General features: G+C 37.4%; 2 protein-coding genes across 2 annotated transcripts; both read right to left on the reverse strand.

Annotated features, from left to right (window-relative positions):
• Positions 1-10,561: 10,561 nt before the first annotated feature.
• On the reverse strand, positions 10,562-14,081 carry LOC118437794 (gamma-aminobutyric acid receptor subunit rho-1-like). Its single transcript, XM_035857167.1, has 6 exons — positions 13,891-14,081; positions 13,203-13,473; positions 12,413-12,578; positions 11,631-11,736; positions 11,166-11,248; positions 10,562-10,771 (listed from the first exon to the last, which is right to left on the reverse strand). The coding sequence occupies exons 3-6, from the start codon at positions 12,513-12,515 to the stop codon at positions 10,608-10,610; spliced, it is 456 nt and encodes a 151-aa protein (XP_035713060.1). The 5' UTR covers positions 12,516-12,578; positions 13,203-13,473; positions 13,891-14,081; the 3' UTR covers positions 10,562-10,607.
• Positions 14,082-18,504: 4,423 nt separating this feature from the next.
• On the reverse strand, positions 18,505-19,621 carry LOC118437753 (interferon-induced, double-stranded RNA-activated protein kinase-like). The gene is made up of 2 exons (XM_035857081.1): positions 19,462-19,621; positions 18,505-19,016 (listed from the first exon to the last, which is right to left on the reverse strand). Exons 1-2 carry the CDS (start codon positions 19,619-19,621, stop codon positions 18,505-18,507), a joined length of 672 nt encoding a protein of 223 aa, XP_035712974.1.
• Positions 19,622-24,058: the final 4,437 nt, after the last annotated feature.

Here is a 24,058-nt window from a genome sequence, read left to right on the forward strand (position 1 = left end):
TGTTGATGATTGACTCAGTAAAGATAAAGTTTCAACACCATTCCAAAATCTTAGGGCCCAAACAATTGCAATTCCTTCACTATGTTACAAGGTCTTTTTCATGCATATGGGTTTATGAGCTTCTCCAGGTTTCCTCCACATCATCACGACTGAATTTGACCTAAATGTGTTGCACATGTTGCAGTCATGCTGATTGACACGTTTTCAGTCATTCAGAATACTAACGCTGAGGTCCAGGGTCCATTTAGGACGCTGCGCCATATTTGACTCATAAATGAATGGCCTCTTGCTCCCACTTCGACCCCTTAAAACCCCTTTCTCGGATCCGGCTTCTGAGTATTTGAGTGGAAACCGTTCTTTTGCATCGCTCGTGCAGCTCAGATGCAATTTTTGGGGTCAAAAGTCCTCAGTTGGTCAAGATCTTGCTGATTATATTTCGGTGCTCACCCTGGTTGATTGCCGTTTTGTGTCCGCGTCAGTGAAGATTGCCCACCAATCCAGTTTCCTTGCATGTTTGGGCTATGAATTAGATATTATGCTCCTAAAACTTCGTCCTCAATGCAATTTTGTAGTATTATAGTCCTTTCCTATGCAGAAAAATAACCCCCTTACTTTCCACAGGATATAGCTATTTTCTGCCCATTTTGCGGAATGTCTAGCAGCTTCAACGTCAAAATTGATATTTTTTACATAAAAATATTAAAACCTGTATATAAATCGAACTTCAGTTAAGAATTATTGTTTTTGAATGCGGGGAAGAATGAAATGATCAAAAAACCGAAAGGGTACGATTTAATTTTTTGCATGAATTTTCAATTTTCCTCCACTTTTTAATTAATGGTGCATTATCGGTAAGGAAAACCAAAAACTGCATATGAAATTCGGAATCTACATTAAATTTCATACACAATGGATGTATTGCACAGTAAGAATTGAATTCCATAAAGCAGAGAACCATTAATTTATGATATCCCAAAAAAGGGTACGATTTAAATTTTTGCTTACTGTATGTATGTGTCACATTTAATGGCATCGCGTATTGATTATTATTTTATTTGCAAAACCTAAAAAAATGAAATGATCGAATCATTAAAATGGTACAGCTTTCCTCTGCCATAAAGGGATCATTTTCCATTTACTTAAACAGGGTGAGATGGTGTGCAGTGTAACCCTCCGATATGGTTGAAATTTTGAGATTATGTAGTCCACGTTAATATTTACAACTAACGTTTCTTCAGGCTGTTAGTGCGATGGTCAAATAATTTGCCAAAATATTTTAGGTTAAAGTTGAAAAATGTGAAATTTTTAGCACGGGAAGAGAACAGAAGTTGGGTTTGCTTCCTCCACCTGGTAAAAATCTAGCATTTTTCAACTTTGACCTAAAATATTTTGACAAGTTTCTGACTATCGCACAAACTGCCTGAAGAAACGTTACATAGTGGACAACATAATCTGAAAATTTCATCCAAATCGGCCCGTTACACTTTACACCAACGCATTGTTAGTCGCCAATTATCTACACAAATTGGAGTATGAAAGTTGCTTAGTAAGGCGTCAAATGCGTAGCAGATCAACTGGGACACGAAAAAATTGGTCTCTTCCTGGCACACAAATACATACAAGGTGGTTTAAATGTCACGCTACAATGGAAAATTTTTCAATGGGAAAAATTCGTAAATTTCCATTAGTTATCGAAATCTTGTGTCTTTCATATTTTGCCATCAGTTTTGATAATAATTAATAAGAATATCAATCCCAAATCTTGTAACTATTGGAGATTTAGAGGGCTTTCCCCTTAAAAAATTTTCCATTGTAGCGTGACATTTAAACCACCCTGTACATGTAACTAGTTACAGATTAGTCCAAATATTTATTTATTTTACATACATACATATGTACATATTTACCTATAAAGAAATTCCTTTATCCTCTCCCGATCGATCAACTCAATTAACTACTCAACCCACTAGATAGCATAGATCGGAGTCCTCCGGGCTTGGAGTACGTACTCCGGCCTCCGGAGGCCGGAGTACGCAGCTTTTTCTGGAGGCCGGAGTACGCGGAGGCCGGAGTACACGTGGCCAGCCGGAGGCCGGAGTACGCGGAGGCCGGAGTACGCACGGCCGGCCGGAGGCCGGAGTACGGAGGCCGGAGTACGCAAAACTTCCGATCGCATAGATAGGAGAATTCCGGGCTTGGAGTACGTACTCCGGCCTCCGGAGGCCGGAGTACGCGACTTTTTCTGGAGGCCGGAGTACGCGGAGGCCGGAGTACGCGTGGCCAGCCGGAGGCCGGAGTACGCGGAGGCCGGAGTACGCATGGCCGGCCGGAGGCCGGAGTACGCGGAGGCCGGAGTACGCAAAATATCCGATCTATGCTAGATAGACAATAATTGACAATAAATCAATTTTAATGTGTTTTTTTTTAGTTTTTAAAACTAAAAAATTTCGCTTTCTTTTATTCTACGTCCCCTTATTCGCCTTACGCAGGGCGGATTTTCGTTCCCTTTCCGCCGCCGTTTGCAGGTGGCCGTCTTACAGTCGGCGAGCGCTTTTAGATATCTCGCATCAATCTTTTCCCTGGCCGATGGGGTAAGTTTGTCCTTTTCTGGCTCAATTATTTTATTGGATTCCACCAAATTTTGGGATATTAGATCCAACGACTTTTCCCCGTTGACCTTAATGTCTCGACGCTTCCTTCGGTTGAAGGAAGCGTCGTAAATATGAAGATTAAGGTAGAAGTTGTTTTCGTTTCAGGAGCATGGCAATTCGCAAATTCAGTCAGGTTGGAATAATTTAATTGCATTATCATGGTCAGGATCTTTAAGATCATAAACGTCTCAACTCCCTTCCATTCATGGGTGGTATAGTGATAAGCGAAATAAACTCGTTTGTTTTATTTATAATTTAATCCAGGAAAACAGTGAAGGAAGAAAAAAAGCTGGAAAACCCATATTATTTTATGATGCTACCGATCATAGCGAGCAGGGGGACATGGTCCGTGGGACTAAAATGGTAATCCAGGGGACCGGGGACCATATTTTAGGATCGTCCGGGGGATTTTATTTTGAGATGGTCCAGGGGACCATATTTTAAGATGGTCCAGGGGATCATTTTTTTATGGTACCCCAGGGACCAGGGACCATTTCATTGCGAGCTATGTCACCGATTTAACCGACCAGGTCATTTCTTTTCTGTATGATTAGACTTGGGTGACCATATTTGTCGTGACCAAAATCGGGACATTTTTTGTAAAAAAAAAGATTTCCATACTATCTAGATGCGGTTCAGATATCACCGAATTTTTAGAAAAAGCCATGCAAAGCAATTAAGTATTAAAGTATTTTGTGCTAAAATCTACTTTTTCATCAATATTTTGGGTAGAAAGTGAATTAATTTAATTTTTTCTACGATTATAAACGATTTTAATAAAAACCGGGACACTTTATCAAAACCAGGACATTTTCTGGACAGATTTTGTGTACCGGGACAAGTTGTCACGGCTAAACCGGCACGTATGATCACCCTAGATGAGATGGTGAATTTTTTAAATGAAGCATCACATTGGAGGACAGGACCGGTTCGTGATCTGCCTGCGTTGCCATGTACCAAGTAAACTAATTTATGACCTTGTTTGTTTTGTCCATGCATGACTATTCTGTATTATTAATTTTGGGTGCAATTTTTTTTTCTGGGCATGAACACGATTTGTGGTAAAAGTTGTTTCGTTCCATCTGGAATGATCTGGAACTCTAAATACTTATCAGTAGAGCTGTGCGTAGGGTCGGGTTTACCCTTAAAAAATCCTACCCTACCCTACCCTATAGGGTTTTGGGCGGGCCGGGTTTTTTTGCCCAGGAAAATCCAGTCAGGCCGGGCGGGTCAGGCTTTTTGCAGTAGGATTTTGGGCGGGTCGGGCTTTTTTTGTAGGGCTTCGGGCGTTTTAATTTGCCCTAGTGATAAAGTACAATATGACAATTTGAGACAAAACTTCACTGTTTTATATAGTCCCAGCTAAAGCGGAATTGGGTTTATCCTAAAAAACCCCTACCCTATAGGGTTTTGGGCGGGCCGGGCTTTTTGTCAAGAAAAACCCAGCAGGGCCGGGCGGGCCGGGTTTTTTCCAGTAGGGTTTTGGGCGGGCCGGGCTTTTTGTCAAGAAAAACCCAGTAGGGCCGGGCGGGCCGGGTTTTTTCCAGTAGGGTTCTGGGCGGGCCGGGTTTTTTGTCAAGAAAAACCCAGTAGGGCCGGGCGGGCCGGGTTTTTTCCAGTAGGGTTCTGGGTGGGCCGGGCTTTTTGTCAAGCAAAACCCAGTAGGGCCGGGCGGGCCGGGTTTTTTCCAGTAGGGTTCTGGGCAGGCCGGGCTTTTTGTCAAGAAAAACCCAGTAGGGCCGGGCGGGCCGGTTTTTTCCAGTAGGGTTATGGTGGGGCCGGGTTTTTAAAAATCGGGCCCGTGCACAGCTCTACTTATCAGTCCATATATCTTTGCATGCATGGATAGATAGATAGTTAGCTTTTATAAAGTTTTTAGCCTTAAAGTGTCATAGTTTTTAAACAAGTTTTGTAAACTGATATCCATTAACACTTTAATAAAGGTTGACTTGACTTGACTTGCATGCATGCAGGCATTATGAAGCTATTATTTTATTTATTTCATGACCAGGCCAAGTCAAGTATTATTTGATGATGGACAGAATTTGTAGGCTTGTTTCTTCCCCTTAGGTGAGAAATCCGGTCGCAGACAGGCCAGCTTTACTACAAGCTACGGGTGGGCTTGTGTATGATGTATTTATGTACACACACATAATATTAACCCTGGTGAAAATCGTGTGTCGAATTTGACATAATTCTACACAACTGCCCGGACCAATGGTTTGTGCAGAAAAAATATGAACGATTCTGCATAAAACTTCTGACAGGTATATTCTGATAACAGGTATTGCACAATTATGCATACATAATTCTGCACAAATTGTTTCTGCATAAATTTTTCTGCATAAAATCCAGCCAATTCTCTGCGTAAAAATAGCCAAATTTATGCATAAAATCCCTTAAATTTTTCAACTGGGAAATTAAGCTTTTCAAATGCTAGTTTCAATATACCAAAGTATAGTAAAAGTATATACCAAAGTATACCTTGGTATTTAAAGTTAAAGCTCACTACATACCTTAACCAGCAATGCGAGGAAAGGTTAATTGATGTTTTTAGTATGATCGACAAATTTGAAAACAGTAGAGACTGAATTTAATCGTTATCCTACTTATATTATTAGTCTGACTTATCCATGCTTTTGTAAATGTATGTACATGCCTTGAGTCGTAATGACCCAATAATGGGTGTCTCATTTAATAAATGTTATTATAATTATTATCAATATGCATCAATTTATGTAGCGTAATAAAATGAAATGAATTTTGCATGGATGCATAAATCTCAGTATGAACAGATGAAGCAGTACATATTCTCGCAAAAAATGTTGCCCAAAAATACTGTTTCATTACAATTTGCTTTATTTTTAAAAAACGAGATTGAAACTGATTAAAAAGGAGGGACAAATTAATTCTTAATTAGTTTTTCTCCGTCGACTAATTAATTAGTAATTAGCTTCCGAGTGCTAAAACTAATTAATTGGTATCTAGTAATTAGTTCAGAATTAGTTGGCTAATTAATCGGGTTTGCTAATTAATTAGACAGCCCTGCTGATTCATTCATCATCTCCCTCCTCACCCAATCTGGGCTTGACAACGGAGTCAATAATATCACTATAGCGAATCTCTGACTCGGTTTCTTTATCCGGTGAGTTGACCACATCCTCTGGAAATTCCTTCTCTTGAAAGGCAAAGAGACGATTCGTATCATTTTTCGGGTTGGTGTCATCCACAATTGCGTTATATCGGGGAGGTGCCTCCCACTCGAAGTATTTCGAGCCGGTGAATATCCACGCCGTGTAAACGGACAGAAAAAGGATGAACAGGAGCGCAAACAGCCAGAAGGCGTATCGTCGCGCATTCTCGACAAGATTGACGTAGGTGTCGCTCTCTTCCAGGTGGCGTTTCTGGTGGTCATTCTCTTTTGGCCGAGGGGCCGCTTCTGAGGATGCGGTTGACTGCAGTGTTCCATTTGACCCGCCCAGTTCCCCCTGGAAAAGTACCAAGAAAGAAAGAAATTTATTTATTACATCATTAATTAGAGTTTTTTTTTGGTTTTTTGTACAAAACGAAACAAAATTATGTATGTGCGTAAAAAATTTCCATGTAATCTATGTATATTATAATCTGGAAATGTTTGTTCGCAACGGAAGTGAAAGTGAAGAAAGTTAAATTCCGCGAAAATTCAAATTCAAATTATTTGAGGATCTTTTAGAGTTTTAACTTTAGCGTTCGTTGCTTTCCTTCCGTTGGCGACAAATACTTCCCTTTAATAAACATCTAAAAAAATTAATTTGTGCAATTGTGTGAGGGAGACGGGCTAATACGCTAGTATACATATGCTTAAACAACCTGTGAATATGTATGCACATAAAAAATCTTTTTCAACTTAAATTTGTATACTATATTTATGTATGAAATATAATTTTGGGGAAACCTTAATTTCTGAATGAAGGAAAATACTTTGCATAAAAAATTTGGTGATATCCACCAAAATATTTTAACTTAAAACAATAGTATAATTATACAGGAAAATATGTATGTATGTATATGTACGAAAAATCCTCAAAATACATATGTATGAAAACATGTAATCTGTACGAAAACCCTAAAATATTTATGGAAAATATGGAAATCCATGTTTGAATTTTTGCGATCGCGGTTAGATTTGGGGTCAGTATACCAAGTTTTATTTTGTACGATCTGATTTGATAATAAAAAGTTTTAAATACATTCATTCATACCCGGCGTTTGTTAATTAGATTTTATTGTAGTTTTATGTAAAAAAAAAACGAAACAAAATTTTACATACATTGGCAGCCTGATCCTTCTTGGCATGATCTTCTTGAAATTTTTGAAGTTTCCTGCGCATCCTGCATATTCATACATAAATAAATATGTAAACATGGTAAGGAGAAGAGACATTTTTATAAATATTTTTTAAACATACAGTGTATAAAAAAAGTATTCGTAAATTTTCGGTTTGAAATTATTGATAGGAACCCTTGTACTTGGACGTCTGAAACTCCTCACACAGTTGCAGTAACTCATTGACAATTAATTCCGCCTCGCCGATTTTGGAGGTGACCCAAAGGTCAAAGGTCAGATTTTTTCTACAAAATCAAAATGAGAGGCCAAAAATAAAACTTCATGGATAATTTTTTCTGGACTTTCTTATATTTTTTATTGGGAGCGGTGAGGCCTCACGAAAAAAATGAGCTATGGTAGGATCGTATGCGATTTTTTTGACGCCCACAGGAATTTTTCGCCCAGGAGGAGTTTGAGGTCTAAAATCGTGACTGTGGAGAAATTCAAAAAATCGAAATGTACAAAAGCATATATTCGATGTCTATATAGTTTTTTACATTTCGAGTTTTTGAATTTCACCACGGTCACGATTTTAGACCTCAAACCCGTCCTGGGCGAAAAATTCCTGTAGGCGTCAAAAAAATCGCACACGATCCTACCATAGCTCATTTTTTTCGTGAGGCCTCACCGCTCCCAATAAAAAATATTAGAAAGTCCAGAAAAAATTATCCATGAAGTTTTATTTTTGGCCACTCATTTTGATTTTGTAGAAAAAATCTGACCTTTGACCTTTGGGTCACCTCCAAAATCGGCGAGGCGGAATTAATTGTCAATGAGTTACTGCAGCTGTGTGAGGAGTTTCAAACGTCCAAGTACAAGGGTTCCTATCGATAATTTCAAAACGAAAATTTACGAATACCTTTTTTATACACTGTATATGTACCTGACCGCTGCAAACATGGCGGTGAGCGTGAGTAAAGTCGTCATACTGATTCCGATCCGTGCCTGGACCATATCCACCGGAAGCAGGAAGCACAACCACGTGACCATCATGAGTAGCACGGCGGGAAGATAAGTCTGAACCAAGTGTTTTAAATATTAAAATACTCAAATTTTTGCTACGTATTTACATACATAAATACTCAATTACTTAAATAAGTACCTGAACCAAGTGGTAGGTCAGATTTCTTCGGATTTGCAGTGTAAAATGCAGCGCGGAAAAGTTGGCTATGGACATATTTAGGTCTAGTTTTAGTTTCGCACATACCTGTTCACATTCATTCAATTATACCGAAATGAATGAATGAATTAGTGAATAATTCATTGAAAGAATGAATAAATAATTCACTGAATGAATGAAGAATAAATGAATAATTAAAATTGAATTTCGAAGTGAAGGAATTTTGAATTTGGAAAAAAAATTGAACAGGTATGGTTTCGCAAGCAAAAAACGGTATCAATGAAACTGAATTAAAATTTGGAAGTGAAATTTTTGCAAAAAATGTAATGCATATTTACATACTATTAAGTTCTGGGTAGCGTTGAATCTGCGATGTGACAAAGAAATTATCCAACTTCCCTCCTGGCTCGCACAATGGGCCAGGAGCCTAAAAATGTGGCCATTAAGGCGGTATCTTGAATTGGCTATTCACATATTTCAACGTGTAGTATAGAACCAACATGTCCTCCATGCAAAATATAAAACCAAATGTTACACCCACTCGGGTGTACCCTTGGGGTAAACTTTTCATAATACATTACGAAGATAGGGCGAACACATTTTCTAAAAACTTCACAAAACTTCACGCATTGCGGACTCAAAACTCATGCCATTAAATAGCCCATGGTGTGCTAAGTATACCCTGCTGCGACCGTCTGCGACCATCAAGCTTTATTCCAACCACACCCACTTTTAGTCATTAAAGTTAAAAAAATCAAATTTAAGTTGAATTGCCTTTGCTCAAGTATGCTTTAAGTATACTCACTCATTGGACTTTCTCAGCAAACTGAGGTGGTAGCAGGAACGTATTTTGGGTATAAACACCACACCCTCTGGTAGGGGAATCAAAATTAAAGACATTTCTTGCTGAAAGGCTTGATGGCCGATCTTGTCATGCTTAACAACATTGAAAGTTGAAATTCGGATTACTTTTCCAATTGTTGACCGATTTTCAAAGTGGCGACTGTTTTGGAAACCTTGGGTCAATTGGCGAAATATATATTTCCAGATTTTCTAAATTCGACCACACCCCCTCGAAATTAGAGTTGCAAGGTCAAAGAAATTATAAAATATAATTAATGAATACGGCCCAAATTTCAAAGACTAAAAATCGAACTGCAGATCGAAAAAATACCTCGAAACCGAGGGCACTACGAGCAATGTTCAATTGGTCATATGCCACACCCCCAGTGGGTGTGGCCCTCGGCGACTTTTCGATTTTAACGGAGCCATGTCATGTGATATATCATTTTTCTCAGCTTGACAAGGGGGTTTCTACGGAGTACCTAAAATTGGGAAACCGCTCCCCTAGTGGGTGTGGTTCTCAAAAAATTTTCTATTTTAATAAAACCATGCGATGTGTTATGTCATGTTTCTCAGCTCGACGAGAGGATGTCGACATAATAATTGAAACTTAAAAACCACACCCCCCGTGGGTGTGACACTCTGCGATTTTTCAATTTTAATGAAGCCATGTCACGTTATATAGAATTTTGTCAGCTCAACTAGCGGATCTCGACAGAATTATTAGAATTTTGAAACCACGCCCCCAGTGGGTGTGGCGTTCAGCGACTTTCTCCGATTTCAAATTTCAAGTTGTTTTCTCCGATTTCAAATTTCTCCAACACCGAAATAGCACCACCTGTATTTTTGCGTTTCCATGTAGGCTCGTGTTTTCGGTTGTGGCGGTTTTGAGGCAATTTTCAGCTCAAATTTAAATTTGTCAAAAAGTTGTAATTAATGTTTTGTAATTTTAACGCTATATCAAAAACGAAAGAAGTACAACATTTTTTCCCGAAAATTATCCTATTTCGGAATTTTGAAAAATGCAGCAAGGAATTGTGAAAAACTAAATTTTTTTAATTCTTTTTGAAAGTGGGTTTTTCTTAATTTAGGTAATGCAATTCTAATTATTTTGTAAAAGTCCCTTCATTTAGTTAAGAGAAATGATGACACGACATGACATGGTTTAATTAAAATCGAAAATTCGCTGAACGCTGATTTAAGGTATACGTTAGAAACCCCCTTGTCGAGCTGAGAAACATGACAACACTTGGCATGGTTTTATTAAAATCGAAAGTTTTCTGAGAAACACACCCAGTGGGGGTGCGGTTTCCCAATTTTAGGTATTCCATCGAAACCCCCTCGTCGTGCTGAGAAGAATGATATATTGCATGACATTGTTTCGTTAAAATCGACAATTTGCTTAGAGCCACACCCACTGGGGGTGTGGTGTCAAGATTTTAATGATTCTGTCGAGATCCCCTCATGGAGCTGAGAAAAATGATATATCACATGACATGGTTTCGTTAAAATCGAAAAGTCGCCGAGGACCACACCCACTGGGGGTGTGGCAGGTGACAATTAAAAATTTCCTCATATACTATATGCTTTAGATTATTGTTGCACACCAAAATCTAATTTTTATTTCTTCAAATTCGGCTCATATATATTTTTGGCCAAAATTTAATAAATCTGGCCCACTGTGGCTCGGCGGAAGAAATTTGAAAGTCAAAATTGGAATCGGCCAATTTATCCAGGTAGATGGAGTGAACTAGGTCCCACATGAGGAAGAGTTTGTCTTGCGTGTAAGAATCTGTGTTCGTAAAAATATTATTAGTTTTTGAAGTTCATTGCATTATTATCCGAGGGCGGCTATGTATGTACGTAAATAAATTCTGCAAAATAAATATGTAACATGTGCTTAAAAATCGGAAAAATTTACATAAAAAACGTTTCTCATCTTTAATTTTCTAATATGTATATTTATAAAATATAATTTTGAGGAAACCATAATTTCTGAAGGAAGAAATGGACGAAACCCCTAAAATACGTACATGCGTAAAATATGGAAAACTTTGTTGGAATTTTTGCAATCGTGCTTAGATGGGATGTCAGTACACGAAGTTTTAGTGCGGTCTGGTTTGGTGTGAAAAGATTTATAAATACATACATATCCGCGGTCTGATTATTATGCAGACATAACTTACAGCTTCGAATGTTATACTCGCACGTCTGAATATCGGCGGGGTAGTAGTGAAAATCCATGTCACACCTCAGTTTCAAGGTTTGTCTATATAAACGGGCGTGCAATTAATCGCCCCTCTAAATAATTTAATTTTGCCCCATAAATAAATGGACGCATGCTAAAAATTTGTATTTTCCCGAAAATAGAGCATTTCTATGGTAATCAATTACATGGAAATTTAAGTTTAATTGGGGGACGAAAAAAAATTGTCAACTGTGGGAATTTACGATCATTTAAGGGGGCAAAATCAAACCGTTTAAGGGGTTCAAAAAAATTATCACGTATAAACGTGGACAAAATTATTTATTTCAAAGGTTGAAATGAATGGAATTAATAACATCCCAAAATCCCAATCCATTAATTCTGCCCACCCGCCCGACCAAAATTCGTAACTCTTCAGTATATAATTTGTAATTAAATACCTTACCTTGATTTAAAGGAAATAATTCCCGGAAGAGCTTTATTGTTTACTAGAAATCTTAACGTGATTAATTTGGAGAGAATCGAGGTCCTATCGACAGATGCCATTTCATCTGTTAAAAGCAAATTTAAGAGAAAATATATTTGTGCAAATCAAAATTTCAAGATTGACTCATAATGGAGATCTCCCAACGTATCCTCACAGATTTGGACCAAACTAACCTCAATTGATCACAAATTTAATTAGGATGAAAGTTGTAAATGACATTATCTGCCAATGCTCAAATTTAGCGGAGATACATATTTGCCTAAAAAGAAGAGAAAACGTAACCACAATTCTGGCAAATTTTTCATGTTCCAAATTTGTTTCGCATTTTTCCCGCTTTGGATGCGCTTTGGATATATCTTGCGCATTGGGAGATAGTGCCATTTGCAAATTTCTTACTAATTATATGTGTGATCAATTGACGCTAGTTCAAAATTTGCAAATGGAACTACCTCCTAAAGCGCAGGTTTGCCGGAGATATTTGCACCCAAAGCGGGAAAAATCGGCAGTAAATTTGGAAAATGAAAAATTAGTCAGCCTTATGGGTGCATTTTCTCCTCTTTTTATGCAAATATCTCCGCCAAACCTGCGCATTAGCAGATAGTTCCATTTGCAAATTACACACTAATTATATTTGTGATCGATTGACGCTAGTTTGCTCCAAATCTGTGGGCACACGTTGGGAGACCTCCATTCTGAGTTGATACTGAACTCGGACAAAATTACAACAATGGTGAACGGACCGATATAAATGTCCGGTTTCCAGATATGTCGCAGTACTTCGGAGTCCAGTATGATTTCTTCGTCTCTAGTCTTCGCCTTTTCCTGGGCCTCCTTGTCCTCCATGAAATTAAGCCAGATGTCCCAATCTATCCAACTGACTCCTACTTCCGTGTCAAGTTCTACGGTCTACAAGAGCACAATTATTAAGGGGTGAAAGCCCTATATGGGATCGTTATGTCCGTCCGTCGGTCCGTCTGCCCGATAACTTTTGAACGAAAAGACATAGAGACTTGAAATTTTGAACGTTAACTTTACATAAATGTCAAAGGACAGGACGAGTTCGAAGATGGACACTGTAAGTTCATGGTCAAAAGGTCATGAAATTTCATTAAAAGGTCATGAAATTTCATTAAAAGGCCAAATTGTGGGATATATCATTTTGATCTGAAATTTAACCCAGAATTCAATGGTGACCTCCATTTTGACCTCAAGGGCACAAGTGGTCACTGAAGGATCAAGTTTGATACATAATTAATTTTGAACTAGAATTTTACCCCGAATTCAATGGTGACCTCCATTTTGACCTTAATGGCCACAAAACGGTTAAAAAATTGGTGACAATTTAATTGATTACGTAGTATTAAATTGTCACCAAAGCTAATACATTTATAACCAGTTGGTGACAAATTCATAACCAGGGCGGTAGAGTCACATTCGTTAACTTTTTGGTTATAATCGTAACCCCATTTCTAGTAAGCGCTGCTAATTGGTCGGGTTATTTTTTTTAAAAATTTCGAATTCTGAATTTACTTCCCCTTTCGTATCCACGCCCAACACTTCACGAATGCCCAACTGGACGTTGACGAGGGTCTCATTGCTCACACCACCGCCCGTGGGAAGGATCAATTTGTCATAGCCGGCGGGAATGGTTAATGTTCCAATGGTGTAACTGCCATTTTTGGAATTTTTGGGATTTGCATTGTTTCCTGGCTCAACAAGCTCGTCCCGTCGGTCGTGATCTCCTCCGATGAGGGCGGAATCTGTGTCCAGCGGAGATGTGGCACTCGGGAGGATTGTAAAACTGTTTGTAAATGGCGGGAAGAGTCACATGTGGAGGAAGATTGAAAAATATGTACAGGGTGGTTTAAATGTCAGGTTAGAATGGAAAATTTTTCAACGGGAAAAATTCGTCTCCATTGGTTAGTGAAATTTTTTCTCTGAAATTCAATATTTTAAGAATTTTGATATCAGTGTTCCCTAAGTTATGATAAAAATTAATCAAAATCTTAATCCCAAATCCGTAACTAATGGAAATTTACGAGTTTTTCCCATTGAAAAATTTGCCAATGTAACCTCACGTTTAAACCACCCTGTATGCGAATGAAGTTGATCGTTTAAAAGGACTTTTCTTAACAATTAAATTCAGCTAGAGCTACTTTAGCTACTTTATCATACCTGAATAAAATCAGTAAGAGTGGAAGAATATAAAGAATAGTACCAAGCAACCGATTCCTTTTTCCTGCTCGTCCCTTCATAATGGAATTACTTCCCTACCACAAGGCGCAGCGCTCAAAATTATTCACAAACTTTTGAAAGAGTTTTTTTGACGGGAATATTTATTTTTAACTCAGCCAACAAAACACTCCACCAATAGTACTTAAATAATGAGTAGAATGAGTATATATTTATGTATGTATGCTTAGCTCAGGATTAGGAAAATAAATGAAAGAAAACCAAACTGCACACAAGTTAAGAAAGATGCAGTACAGATATTATTATGAAGGTGAAATTTTTTGTGCAGATTGAATGAAATAAAATAATAAATACGATGAGATCCTTCAGTGAGTGCATGTAATGCAGAACAGATTTGCATGCATATGCAGATACAAAGGTACGATATGATTTTTCTCTTATTTAACTAGGCATCCGATCTGCACTCGATTTATGGATGGGGTGGAGCTGGTTTCTTGAAAACTGGAAATAATTCTTTTGCACACTTCTCCTTCTTTTAATTCTCTGCATCTGCACCTAAACATGTAAGTAAGTCTGTTGACACGATCCCTCACACAAAAAAAGTAGGATCACGACGATCGATTCAACTCAGAATGGAGGTCTCCCAACGTATGGTCACAGATTTGGAGCAAACTATTGATTATTATGGAATAAGAGATGGCAGGATATTTTCGCGAAATAAAATTTAAAACAAAAATAAAAAATTAAATAAAATTAAAATTAAAATTACATTAAATTAAAAATAAGAATTAAAAATTTAAATTAAAAATTATAAAATCACGTGCCCACTTGATTACATTGGGAGCGGGGTGAAATTCAATTTAAACCTGTGATCAGTTATTCCTAACTGCCCAATAGTGTCAATCCATCACAAATATGAGAGAGGATATGTGTGTACGTCTTTATAACTTTTTCATACCAAATCAGATCGTACTAAAACTTTGTAAAGTGACATCCTACATATCTATGCACCATCGCAAAACTTCAAATATAGTTTTCCACATTTTTTATATTTTAGGGTTTTCGTACATATTCGTACATTATTCCATGCATATTTTGCGGATTTTACGTACATATTCATATTTTCTTGTATTTTTCTAAGTACAAATATTTTAGTCGATACCCTCACCCAAGTCTTTTTATGCAAAAATATTTTCCCCCATTCAGAAATTTAGGTTTCCTCAAATTATTTTTCATTAATATAGTAGAAACTTAAAGTAGTTGAGTAACGATTCTTACGTCCATATTTTCAGGAAACTTAAGTACCTATTACCTACCCGAGCTGCCAAATCCTAGTACCGAAAAACTAACGAAATTGAACACCATAATGTAACGATTCGGCGCCGAAATTTATCAATGGTACCGATCAGGTACCGATCTGGTTGGGTATCAACGTTCACTAACGAGCACCGATTATACACCTACATTTCGGTGCCAAATCCGCACGGAATATTCAGTACCAATGAGTAGGCAATGAAATAGCGTTGATTTGGTGCTAACTGCGAAATTTCGGTACCTTTTCATTAACGAAGTAGCGTTGCATTTCGGTACCTTTTCGTCGGCGCCTAATCGTTACATACTGTGTAGCTCGGGTACATATTTTACGGAACATACGTATTTACATACATATCCGCCCTCTGATAGAGGGTGTTCCGGAAGTAATGCAACTTTGGTAAAATGCATATATCCAAGGGTATTAATTTGCCCCAAATTCGAAATTGGGTGAATATTGTAGTCCACACATTTATCTAGTAGAATCCGAAAACCAGAAGTCGATATCTCTATCCGTTCCAAAATGAGGTCAAATACCACCAAGCAACTCGCAACCATCGTCTGCCACTACCTCGAAAAAGTGGTTACGCGCTCCAAGAAATTGAGCTGTGTTCACTTTAAAAAATAAGAAATTCCAAAAGTGACGATTTGTTGTGTTATACTAAGGTATGAGCTGCAAAAAACGACTAATCGCAAAAAATATCTGGTCGGTACATTCGTGTGGCAGCCCCGAAAGTAATAAACTTCGTGTAGATAAAAATTTGTTATGTCGGAGCGAAATTCGCTGAAGTACTTGAAGTTCTCACCGAACACCATACATTATTTGAAAGCTTAGAAGTTGGACATCAAATCCTAGAAGGTTCTAGAAGCTTATAAATATAGTCAAGAGTAAAATAAAAGTAGCAAGCAGGAGGGCAGAAAAAATGCTTGACCTGAAGTAATTAAAATTAACCAAAATTGATCGTCCTGTACAAGACGATTTACTGCTCAGATTATCAAAATGCTTTTATTTGCACATAGTACAACTCTCCCACCTTCAAGAAAACCATTTACGCAAAACTGGAAATTAAATATAAGCCAAAGTATCACGCTCCGCCTTAAAACGGATCAAATGCAATTAACATGGGAGAGGTGAACGTTCCCAAATTTGCCAAATACAAGACCTATTGAAAAATTTTAGTTCCTATCCTAGAAAAAATATTGTAATCGAAAAACTTCAGTCAAAAATTTGAACTTATTTCAACACATGTGGTCAAAAATCTCAAAAAAGGTGACCAAAAACAGTGGCGAAGCACTAATTGTGAGCGCCCAACAAAAACGTCTCCAAATTTGGCGGAAGGGGTGTACGGACCATTGGAAGCAAAACTTAATTAGCTTTAACCTTTGTCCCTTTCTGACCAAAATTTCGCTTTAAAAAATTCATTCGTTGAGTTTATATGTGCATTTGACCAAAGTTGCATTACTTCCGGAACACCCTCTAACTTGTATGAAATTTGCAAATGGAACCAATTACCTGCCAATGGTAAAGATTAGCGGAGATATTTGCATAAAAAGCAGAGAAAGCGCAACCATAATTCTGGTAAAATTTTTAATTTTCCAAAATTGCTGCGCATTTTTTCCGTTTTGGATGCAAATATTTCCGCCAAACCTGCGCATTTGGAGATAGTGTCATTTGCAAATTTCATACTAATTAAATTTGTGATCGATTGAGGCTGGTTTGCTCCAAATCTATGAGCATGCGTCGGGAGACCTCCACTGTGAGTTTGATTGTACCTGCCTGGCTTCCATGGTGATTAGAATATTTACGTGCAAATATGTAAATACGTATGAATACGTTTGTACTGGACAGAGACAGACACCTGGATTCTGCAGGCCTGGATAAAAGCCGGATTCCTTCAAACCATTTAAAAGCAAAAATTCCATCCAGGTAGGAGGTGCAAGTAATAAATCGTAATCATCTCAAGGTACATATGTATTTACATATCGCTGTAGTAATTAAGCAGAGATATGTATGTATCGCCTGAATATTCAACTTTGCCAATTATAAGTGAATTAATATATTTAACATTTTTCCAGCCAAAATCCATGCATGACTGACAATGCAAGTCTTTTACGTGTACAACTCAGATCTGCATGGGATTAATTTTATTTTGTTCACCACAAAAAATAAGCATATCCGAATTTTTGCATTTTTCATAATGCGCTAATTTGAGCGCGGGGCGCGAATTTTAAAACATTTTTCAGCCAAAACCTTGGTTTCTAAAAATTCTGTAAATTTTCGAATTTGAGCGCGAATCCAAAAATTCGAAAATATGTGTCTTCAGAATGACTTACTTTACTAATGAAAAATCCACATGCATTATTTTTTGAAAAATTTAAAACTTGAAAGGGTTTATAATTTTAATGAATTTCAAAAACTGGCAAAAAATTTTGAAAATCAAATTTCTACACAATTGGATTGTTCATAAGTCAGGTAAGTCATTCTGAAGAGACATGTTTTCGAATTTTTGGATTCATGCTAAAATTCGAAAATTTACAGAATTTTTAAAGCCGAGGTTTTGGCTGAAAAATGTTTTAAAGTTCGCGCCCCTCGCTCAAATTAGCGCATTATGAAAAATGAAAAAATAAAAGTATGCTTATTTTTTGTGGTGAACAAAATGAAATTGGTCCCTTTGAGATCTGACCATGAGTTGTACACGTAAAAGACTTGCATTGTGAGCATTGTCGCAATTTCTTCCCATTTAAGTAAGACTAAATTACCTACGTATGTACATTTTTGTCCAGGATTCTTCCGAGTGGCTACGGCCACCTGGCGAGAATGCAGCCGAAATAACTTTGTCCTAAAAAAGTATTGTGCGCATACATGTTCACAGTCATTCATTCAATATTCAAAAATTGAATGAATATGGAACGAATATTTTAGTCTGATTTGTTAAGAAATCAATATTGAACGAATATCTACCTATATTAAAAACTAACTATAATAAATACAAATAACAACTATTTTGTTGTGAGCTATTCCAAAAACTCGTCTCCAGATTGAAAGCGTATGGTTGCAACAGGTTTAAAATAATTCAAATTTGCCCGAACTATATATGGTAAAAAGTTAAATTTCTCGAAACTAGCCCAAAAAACGCACATTATTGCGTAGATCTCAAAAACTGCATGTAGACAAGGCCAATATTATCTATTTCAGATTCTGCATGTGCACAAAATTATGTACAGAAATTTTAAGCTATCATATGCGAAAATTGTTGAAAGCTGGAAGGCACTATTTCATTGTATTTATATGTCGTTTTTAAATAAGTTTTCCATTCATATGACAGCTTCACGTGGAACCCAAGAGTTTCAAAATTTCATAAATCTCAAGTCTACACAATGGCACAGAATTGAGCATCCCTTCCAATATTTCGTACATTACTCCATTCTCGCGAATTTTATGATTCTTGTCCTCACTTCCTGCTCCTCTGAGAAGGTCTGGCAGATAACCGGCCAAATTTTCGGACTCTCTAATTTGTGAAAATACCTGTATCTTTTTCCCACTGTTGGTCACTTCGGGAAGAAGGATTTCCAAAAAGACGAGGCCCATGCTGTAAATGTCCGTTTTGTAAGTGTAATTTAGCCCCTTCGACATTTCTGGGCTTCTGCAATTAACATTTCCCACGTGGGAGAGACCATCGTCGTCAAGACTGCTCTCTTCTCCGCTGGAACTGTTCACCTTTTTGCTGAGTCCGAGATCTCCTATTTTCCAAATTTTCTTATCATTTTCCTCCTTGTAAAAAATATTGTTGGATTTAATATCCCTGTGAAGGATATCTTTCCGGTGGATGGCATCGAGACCTGTTCAAAAATATATTGAATATAAAATTCATTTGGCTTCATAATTGGAAAAAAACTCCGCATTTACATATTAAAAATTTGCAAATAAATAATTGTTCGTTTCTAATTCAATTTATCTCAAATTTGCTTCATAAATTTCTTGAAATATGGCTATTTTTTGTGTAGTTCGTAGAAAATCTTTGTTAAATGGTGGAATTTTTGATATTTTTCCAATTTTGGAATTTCCCAAATACCGATAACTATTATGTAAAAAGTTAATTTTTTCAAATTTTTGAAATAGGTTCGAAATATAAAAAGAGTTAAAAAATATTTCCTCTTTGAAAAAAAGCCAAGAAAACATGGCTAGTTGCTGACAGATTTATCTACGAAATTAATATCGTACACTAAGGAGAGGGATTTTTATTAAAATTTTGGTCGCACTAAGGTTAAATAAATGACCGCGAACCTTGCAACATCTGGACGAAAATGGAGACCACACCCTCCCCTTGCCTTTCCTCCTTGGTGGGCCTCTCCTTCAACCACACGTCCAGCGTCGAATCGAAAAACTCCATTTGGATAAAGAGACTAAATTCGTCATTGGTCGATGTCCACTGAGAAATTCCCATGCTTTCCACCAACCGCACCATCCCTTCCGGCCCTTCGATCCAGCAGTGGTAAAACACTTTACCACGTTGGCATGCTCGACTTGGCGCATGTGCTTAATTTCGCGGAGGAGCAGGTCCACATTCCAACTGCAGGCTTGTAGCGCTTTAAACAGCAGGATATGTTTAACCGCCATTGGTTCGTTTAGCACGAGATGCAGAGCTTTGTACACTTTGCCGTAGTATCCCGTCCCCAGGGGGACTTGGGACAGGAGTTGGAGGGGTTGGGGGGATATCCAGACAGTATTTTGGAGAGAAGATGGCGCCACTTTGGCACTGAAGGGCAATTATACGGACAAAAATACGATTTCAGAGCAGACTTACAATGTAGGTCTCTCAGCGTATGCTCTCGGATTTTGACCAAAAATTTATGTCAATCGGTGAAAAATTTAATTAATTTGAAATTTTCATAGTAATCGATGCGCAAGTTTTCCGGGGAAATTTGCATCCAAACAGTTAGCAAGCGTTGCACTTTTTTAATTTAAATGCTTGTTTTCTCCTCTTCGTACTTATGTATATAACGTACTTAAGTATATAAACACACTTGTATGTATCTATACCATACCTGCACAGATCGTTGTTTCTTGCAAATTTCATACTAACAACATTTGTTACAGATTGACGATTGCGAAATCCAAGAGGAATAAAAAATTCTTTGACCACGAAATGTAACAATTTGTCCACGAATTCCGAGCGTGCTGCAATCGAGGGCTGTAGGCCGCGTCTTCAGCTCTGCATTAATGCTCTGGGAGGAAATTTCGGAAACCAATTATTGTTTCCTACTTAGAAATTAACTGGCTTTCCATTAAAATTTACTAGAAATTTGTAACAGAAAAACTGTTGAAGCTACAGCGCTTCATTTCACTTACAGTTACTGAGGGCCACCCTGTATTCAATTCGTGTAAATGAATATTTTTCCATCATTCATTTTTGTGCTCAATGCTTAATACTTCGGGAAAGTAAAAAAATTCATCTAATACTGTGAATTTTTAATAAAATAAAAGATGAAGGAATAGTGAATAATGAATAAATATTGTATACTTAATGAATATTTTTTTTTACAAATTATTCAGAAATGAATATTTTTTGCAAGGCTTTGAATCAATGAAATTTCAATGCATAAATATTTTTTTTATTATTTTTATTATTTAATTTTTTTTTAATTTTTTTATTGTGCATGACTGTTTGAACTGCGTAAGCATAAAAAGAATTAGAATAGAAGTGATGCAGCCGTGGCAACGCTCAACGAACGTATGGCTTTCATAATACCGTTTTGTGGGATTGTGTCGTGTAATCCATTACTGCGACGCAAGTGACTCTTCTGGTGTGATTTACATAATTAATAAATCGTTGCAAACGAAATGTAGCAAAGGGGTGAAAACATACCGAATTAATTGTCTCAAAACCTCTTTCAGCACTTTCACGTCATTGTCGCACATCACCCCGTCTCATTTTTCCCGGTTTTGACACCCCACAAACGTATTTTGAACCATACCTTTCAATCGACACCCACATCGACATGACAAGTCATTTTTCGACCTTCGACACCGCCCTCACGGTCATGGGGTCCTCGCATGTCGAAACGATGTCGACTTGTGAAATCCTCGCCTAAAAATACGTCTAAAACGGTGGAAATAAAAAAATTCGACACTTTTGACCGTTCGCGTCATCACCGTGGCACCGTGACCTTATGACCTACAATCTCCATCTTCGAGCTCATCCGTACTTCAAAAATTAGAAACACGTTGGCGAAAACCGCATGTCGAAATTTGTATCCGTTCTAAAGTTATTGTGCATATGTACAGACACAAAGACAGACGGACAGACAGACGAGACATTTCCATAAAGTGGTTTCCACCCCTTAATAAGTAAATTACTTATTCTCTAATACGCAGAAGTTGGGCTTCAATTGGGCAATTGACATATACGTATGTACGTACTATAACATCGATATTAGCATTACTAGCAAAAGGCCCTACCTACTGTGGGAGAGGAATAAAATTATTGGACATGAAGGATCCTTAAATTAAATTGTTATTAAGCTTAAATTTAAAATTGCTGAAATTTTGAAAAAAACGAAATTTTGCAAAAGACTAAAAAATATAATTTTTCGAAAAATATTATTGTACAGGGTGGTTAAAATGTCACGCTACAATGGAACATTTTTTGATGGGAAAAACCCCTAAATCTCCATTAGTTACAAGATTTTGGATTGAGATTTCGATAATTATTATCAAAACTGATGGAACATTGATGACGAAATTCTTAAAATACTGAATTTTAGAACCAAAATTTCGGTACCTAATGGAAATTTGCGAATTTTTCCCATCGAAAAATCTTCCATCGTAGCGTGACATTTTAACCACCCTGTATATGAAACGTAAAGTCATAATGTTTGTCAAAAATTTTGAAAATCCGTCGAAGATTTCAGAAGCTATGGCTGTTTTAAAAATAAAAAAGCTTCAAATTTGGCGAATGTCGCGCCACGGCACGGCGCTAATATAAGTTTTACACAGAAATATGAATCGTTCTTGAATCCTAGTACATGCTAAAAAACTAAGTGGGTACACGGGACACGATAAGCAGTCGGGAACCTTCCCTTGTCAGTTAAATCACTTAAACGATAAGCCATCAATCTCGTCGCATGTCAAACCAATTACAAAACAAAAATCTGACTAGAATTATTCTCGAATAAATCCATATTCCATTTTATTTCATAAAACATCACAACTGCTTTAAATTACTTGCTCTACTTTCCCTTAGACTTATTTTGCGCTCGCACTTTTTCCCTTTCCGCAGCAGACTTGCAAGTCGCCGTTTTACACTCATTGATCGCTTTTCTGTACCTTTCATCAATCTTATCCTGCGCTGATGGGCTAAGTTTGCCCTTTTCTGGCGCAATATTATCATTGGATTCGACCAGCCTTATGGAGGTAATATACCCGTGGTTGAATTAGTCTAAAATATTGATCACAGAAATTATCAGGGTGGTAGCAAATTTACCACAAGTCGGTATAAAAATACTGGGTAATCCAATTAGTTAAGTAATGCTTATGTTCTTATAACCTTAATTCACTCTCAATATTTTCACAGGCAGATAACAAGTGCCCAAACAATTCGGGAAATTCAGGCCGGCATCAAATTCTACAGGAGGATCCAGATCGTCGAAAAACATCTCAATGTTTTCCTGATGACGCGAATCGTCCCCACCATCGTGGGTCTGATTCCTCTGTTGCAAATCGTCTCGCAATACGTCTGCATCAAATTGCACGACACCATAGCGATGCCTGGTTTTCTCATCTTTCCCCTCATCATGTTGGAAACCTGGGTTTGCAACGTTGGCGCCATAACGCTCGCGTCGTGGGTGAATGGCGCGTCGTCTCACGTGTTGCAGCTTCATGTGAGGCAGTCCATCCAATTTGGTGGAACGCGATCCATCCTACGGCGGGAAATAAAGGCTTGCGCCGTGCTTAAGATAAAATTCGGATCGAATTTCATCGACGCCGGGAGCCCGTTGGTTATTCAGGATTTTTGCATGAATCAAACCCTGAATTTGCTTTTGATCAGTGGAGGAGGACAAAAAGGGGAGATCGTGAAGGGCTAGCAATGTTTAAGATCTTAACACGTAATTCTGTAAATTTTGACCTTATTCGTTGATTAACCGGATGTTCAGTATTTTCGTAGGATTGGGTATGAACGGGGACCCGGTCATAATTGGGGACCCGGCTATAATTAGAGACCCGGCTAAAATTTTGAAATCTTGGTCTCCAGACCCGGCTATATTTGGAGACCGGCTATAATTAGAATGGGGCTATAAATAGAGGTTTTACGGTGTAAATAGTATAATTTATGTAATGCTACGCAAAAACACGATACCATCGCTTCAATGCTATAGACCAGCAAAGCGTCAGCGGGAGGGCTATCGTCGCATGAATTTTTCGTAGGAGGATGGCAGAACATAAGATAATGGGGGTGACAACTATCCTGTTAATTAATAATTTTGGTGACAGACAAAGTCTTGTACGGGTACAACTCAGATCGCAATGGAACCAGCTTTATTTTGTTCACCACAAAAAATAAGCATACCCGAGTTTTTTCATTTTTCCCATTGCGCTGATAATCAGCGGCTGATTTGAGCTCGAGGCGCGAATTTTAAACTGTTTTCCAGCTATATATATATACATACAACTTCGTATTTTAAAAATTCTGTAAATTTTCGAATTTTAGCGCGAATCAAAAAATTCGAAAACATGTCTCCACACAAGGACTTAATTGATTTATAAAAAATCCACTTGCCACATTTTTTTTAAATTTAAAACTTTGAAAGAATTTATAATTTTAACTAATTTCAAAAAGGGGCACAAATTTCTGAAATTAAAATTTCAAGGTAATTGTATTTTG

The sequence above is a fragment of the Folsomia candida genome, unplaced genomic scaffold (assembly GCF_002217175.1).
Source record: "Folsomia candida strain VU population unplaced genomic scaffold, ASM221717v1 Fcan01_Sc016, whole genome shotgun sequence".
Classification (NCBI taxonomy): Eukaryota; Metazoa; Arthropoda; class Collembola; order Entomobryomorpha; family Isotomidae; genus Folsomia; species Folsomia candida.

What these genes read in the sequence shown, in the direction of transcription:
- LOC118437794 (XM_035857167.1), bottom strand. Translation starts at nt 12,515, where the DNA reads ATGGAGGACAAGGAGGCCCAGGAAAAGGCGAAGACTAGAGACGAAGAA. An exon ending in ATTATTTCCTTTAAATCAAG is followed by an intron (nt 11,249 to 11,630) that starts GTAAGGTATTTA and finishes CCGTTTATATAG; the next exon opens with ACAAACCTTGAAACTGAGGT. An exon ending in CGAGTATAACATTCGAAGCT is followed by an intron (nt 10,772 to 11,165) that starts GTAAGTTATGTC and finishes TTACGAACACAG; the next exon opens with ATTCTTACACGCAAGACAAA.
- LOC118437753 (XM_035857081.1), bottom strand. Translation starts at nt 19,621, where the DNA reads ATGGGAATTTCTCAGTGGACATCGACCAATGACGAATTTAGTCTCTTT. An exon ending in TTTCGTCCAGATGTTGCAAG is followed by an intron (nt 19,017 to 19,461) that starts GTTCGCGGTCAT and finishes ATTTTTGAACAG; the next exon opens with GTCTCGATGCCATCCACCGG.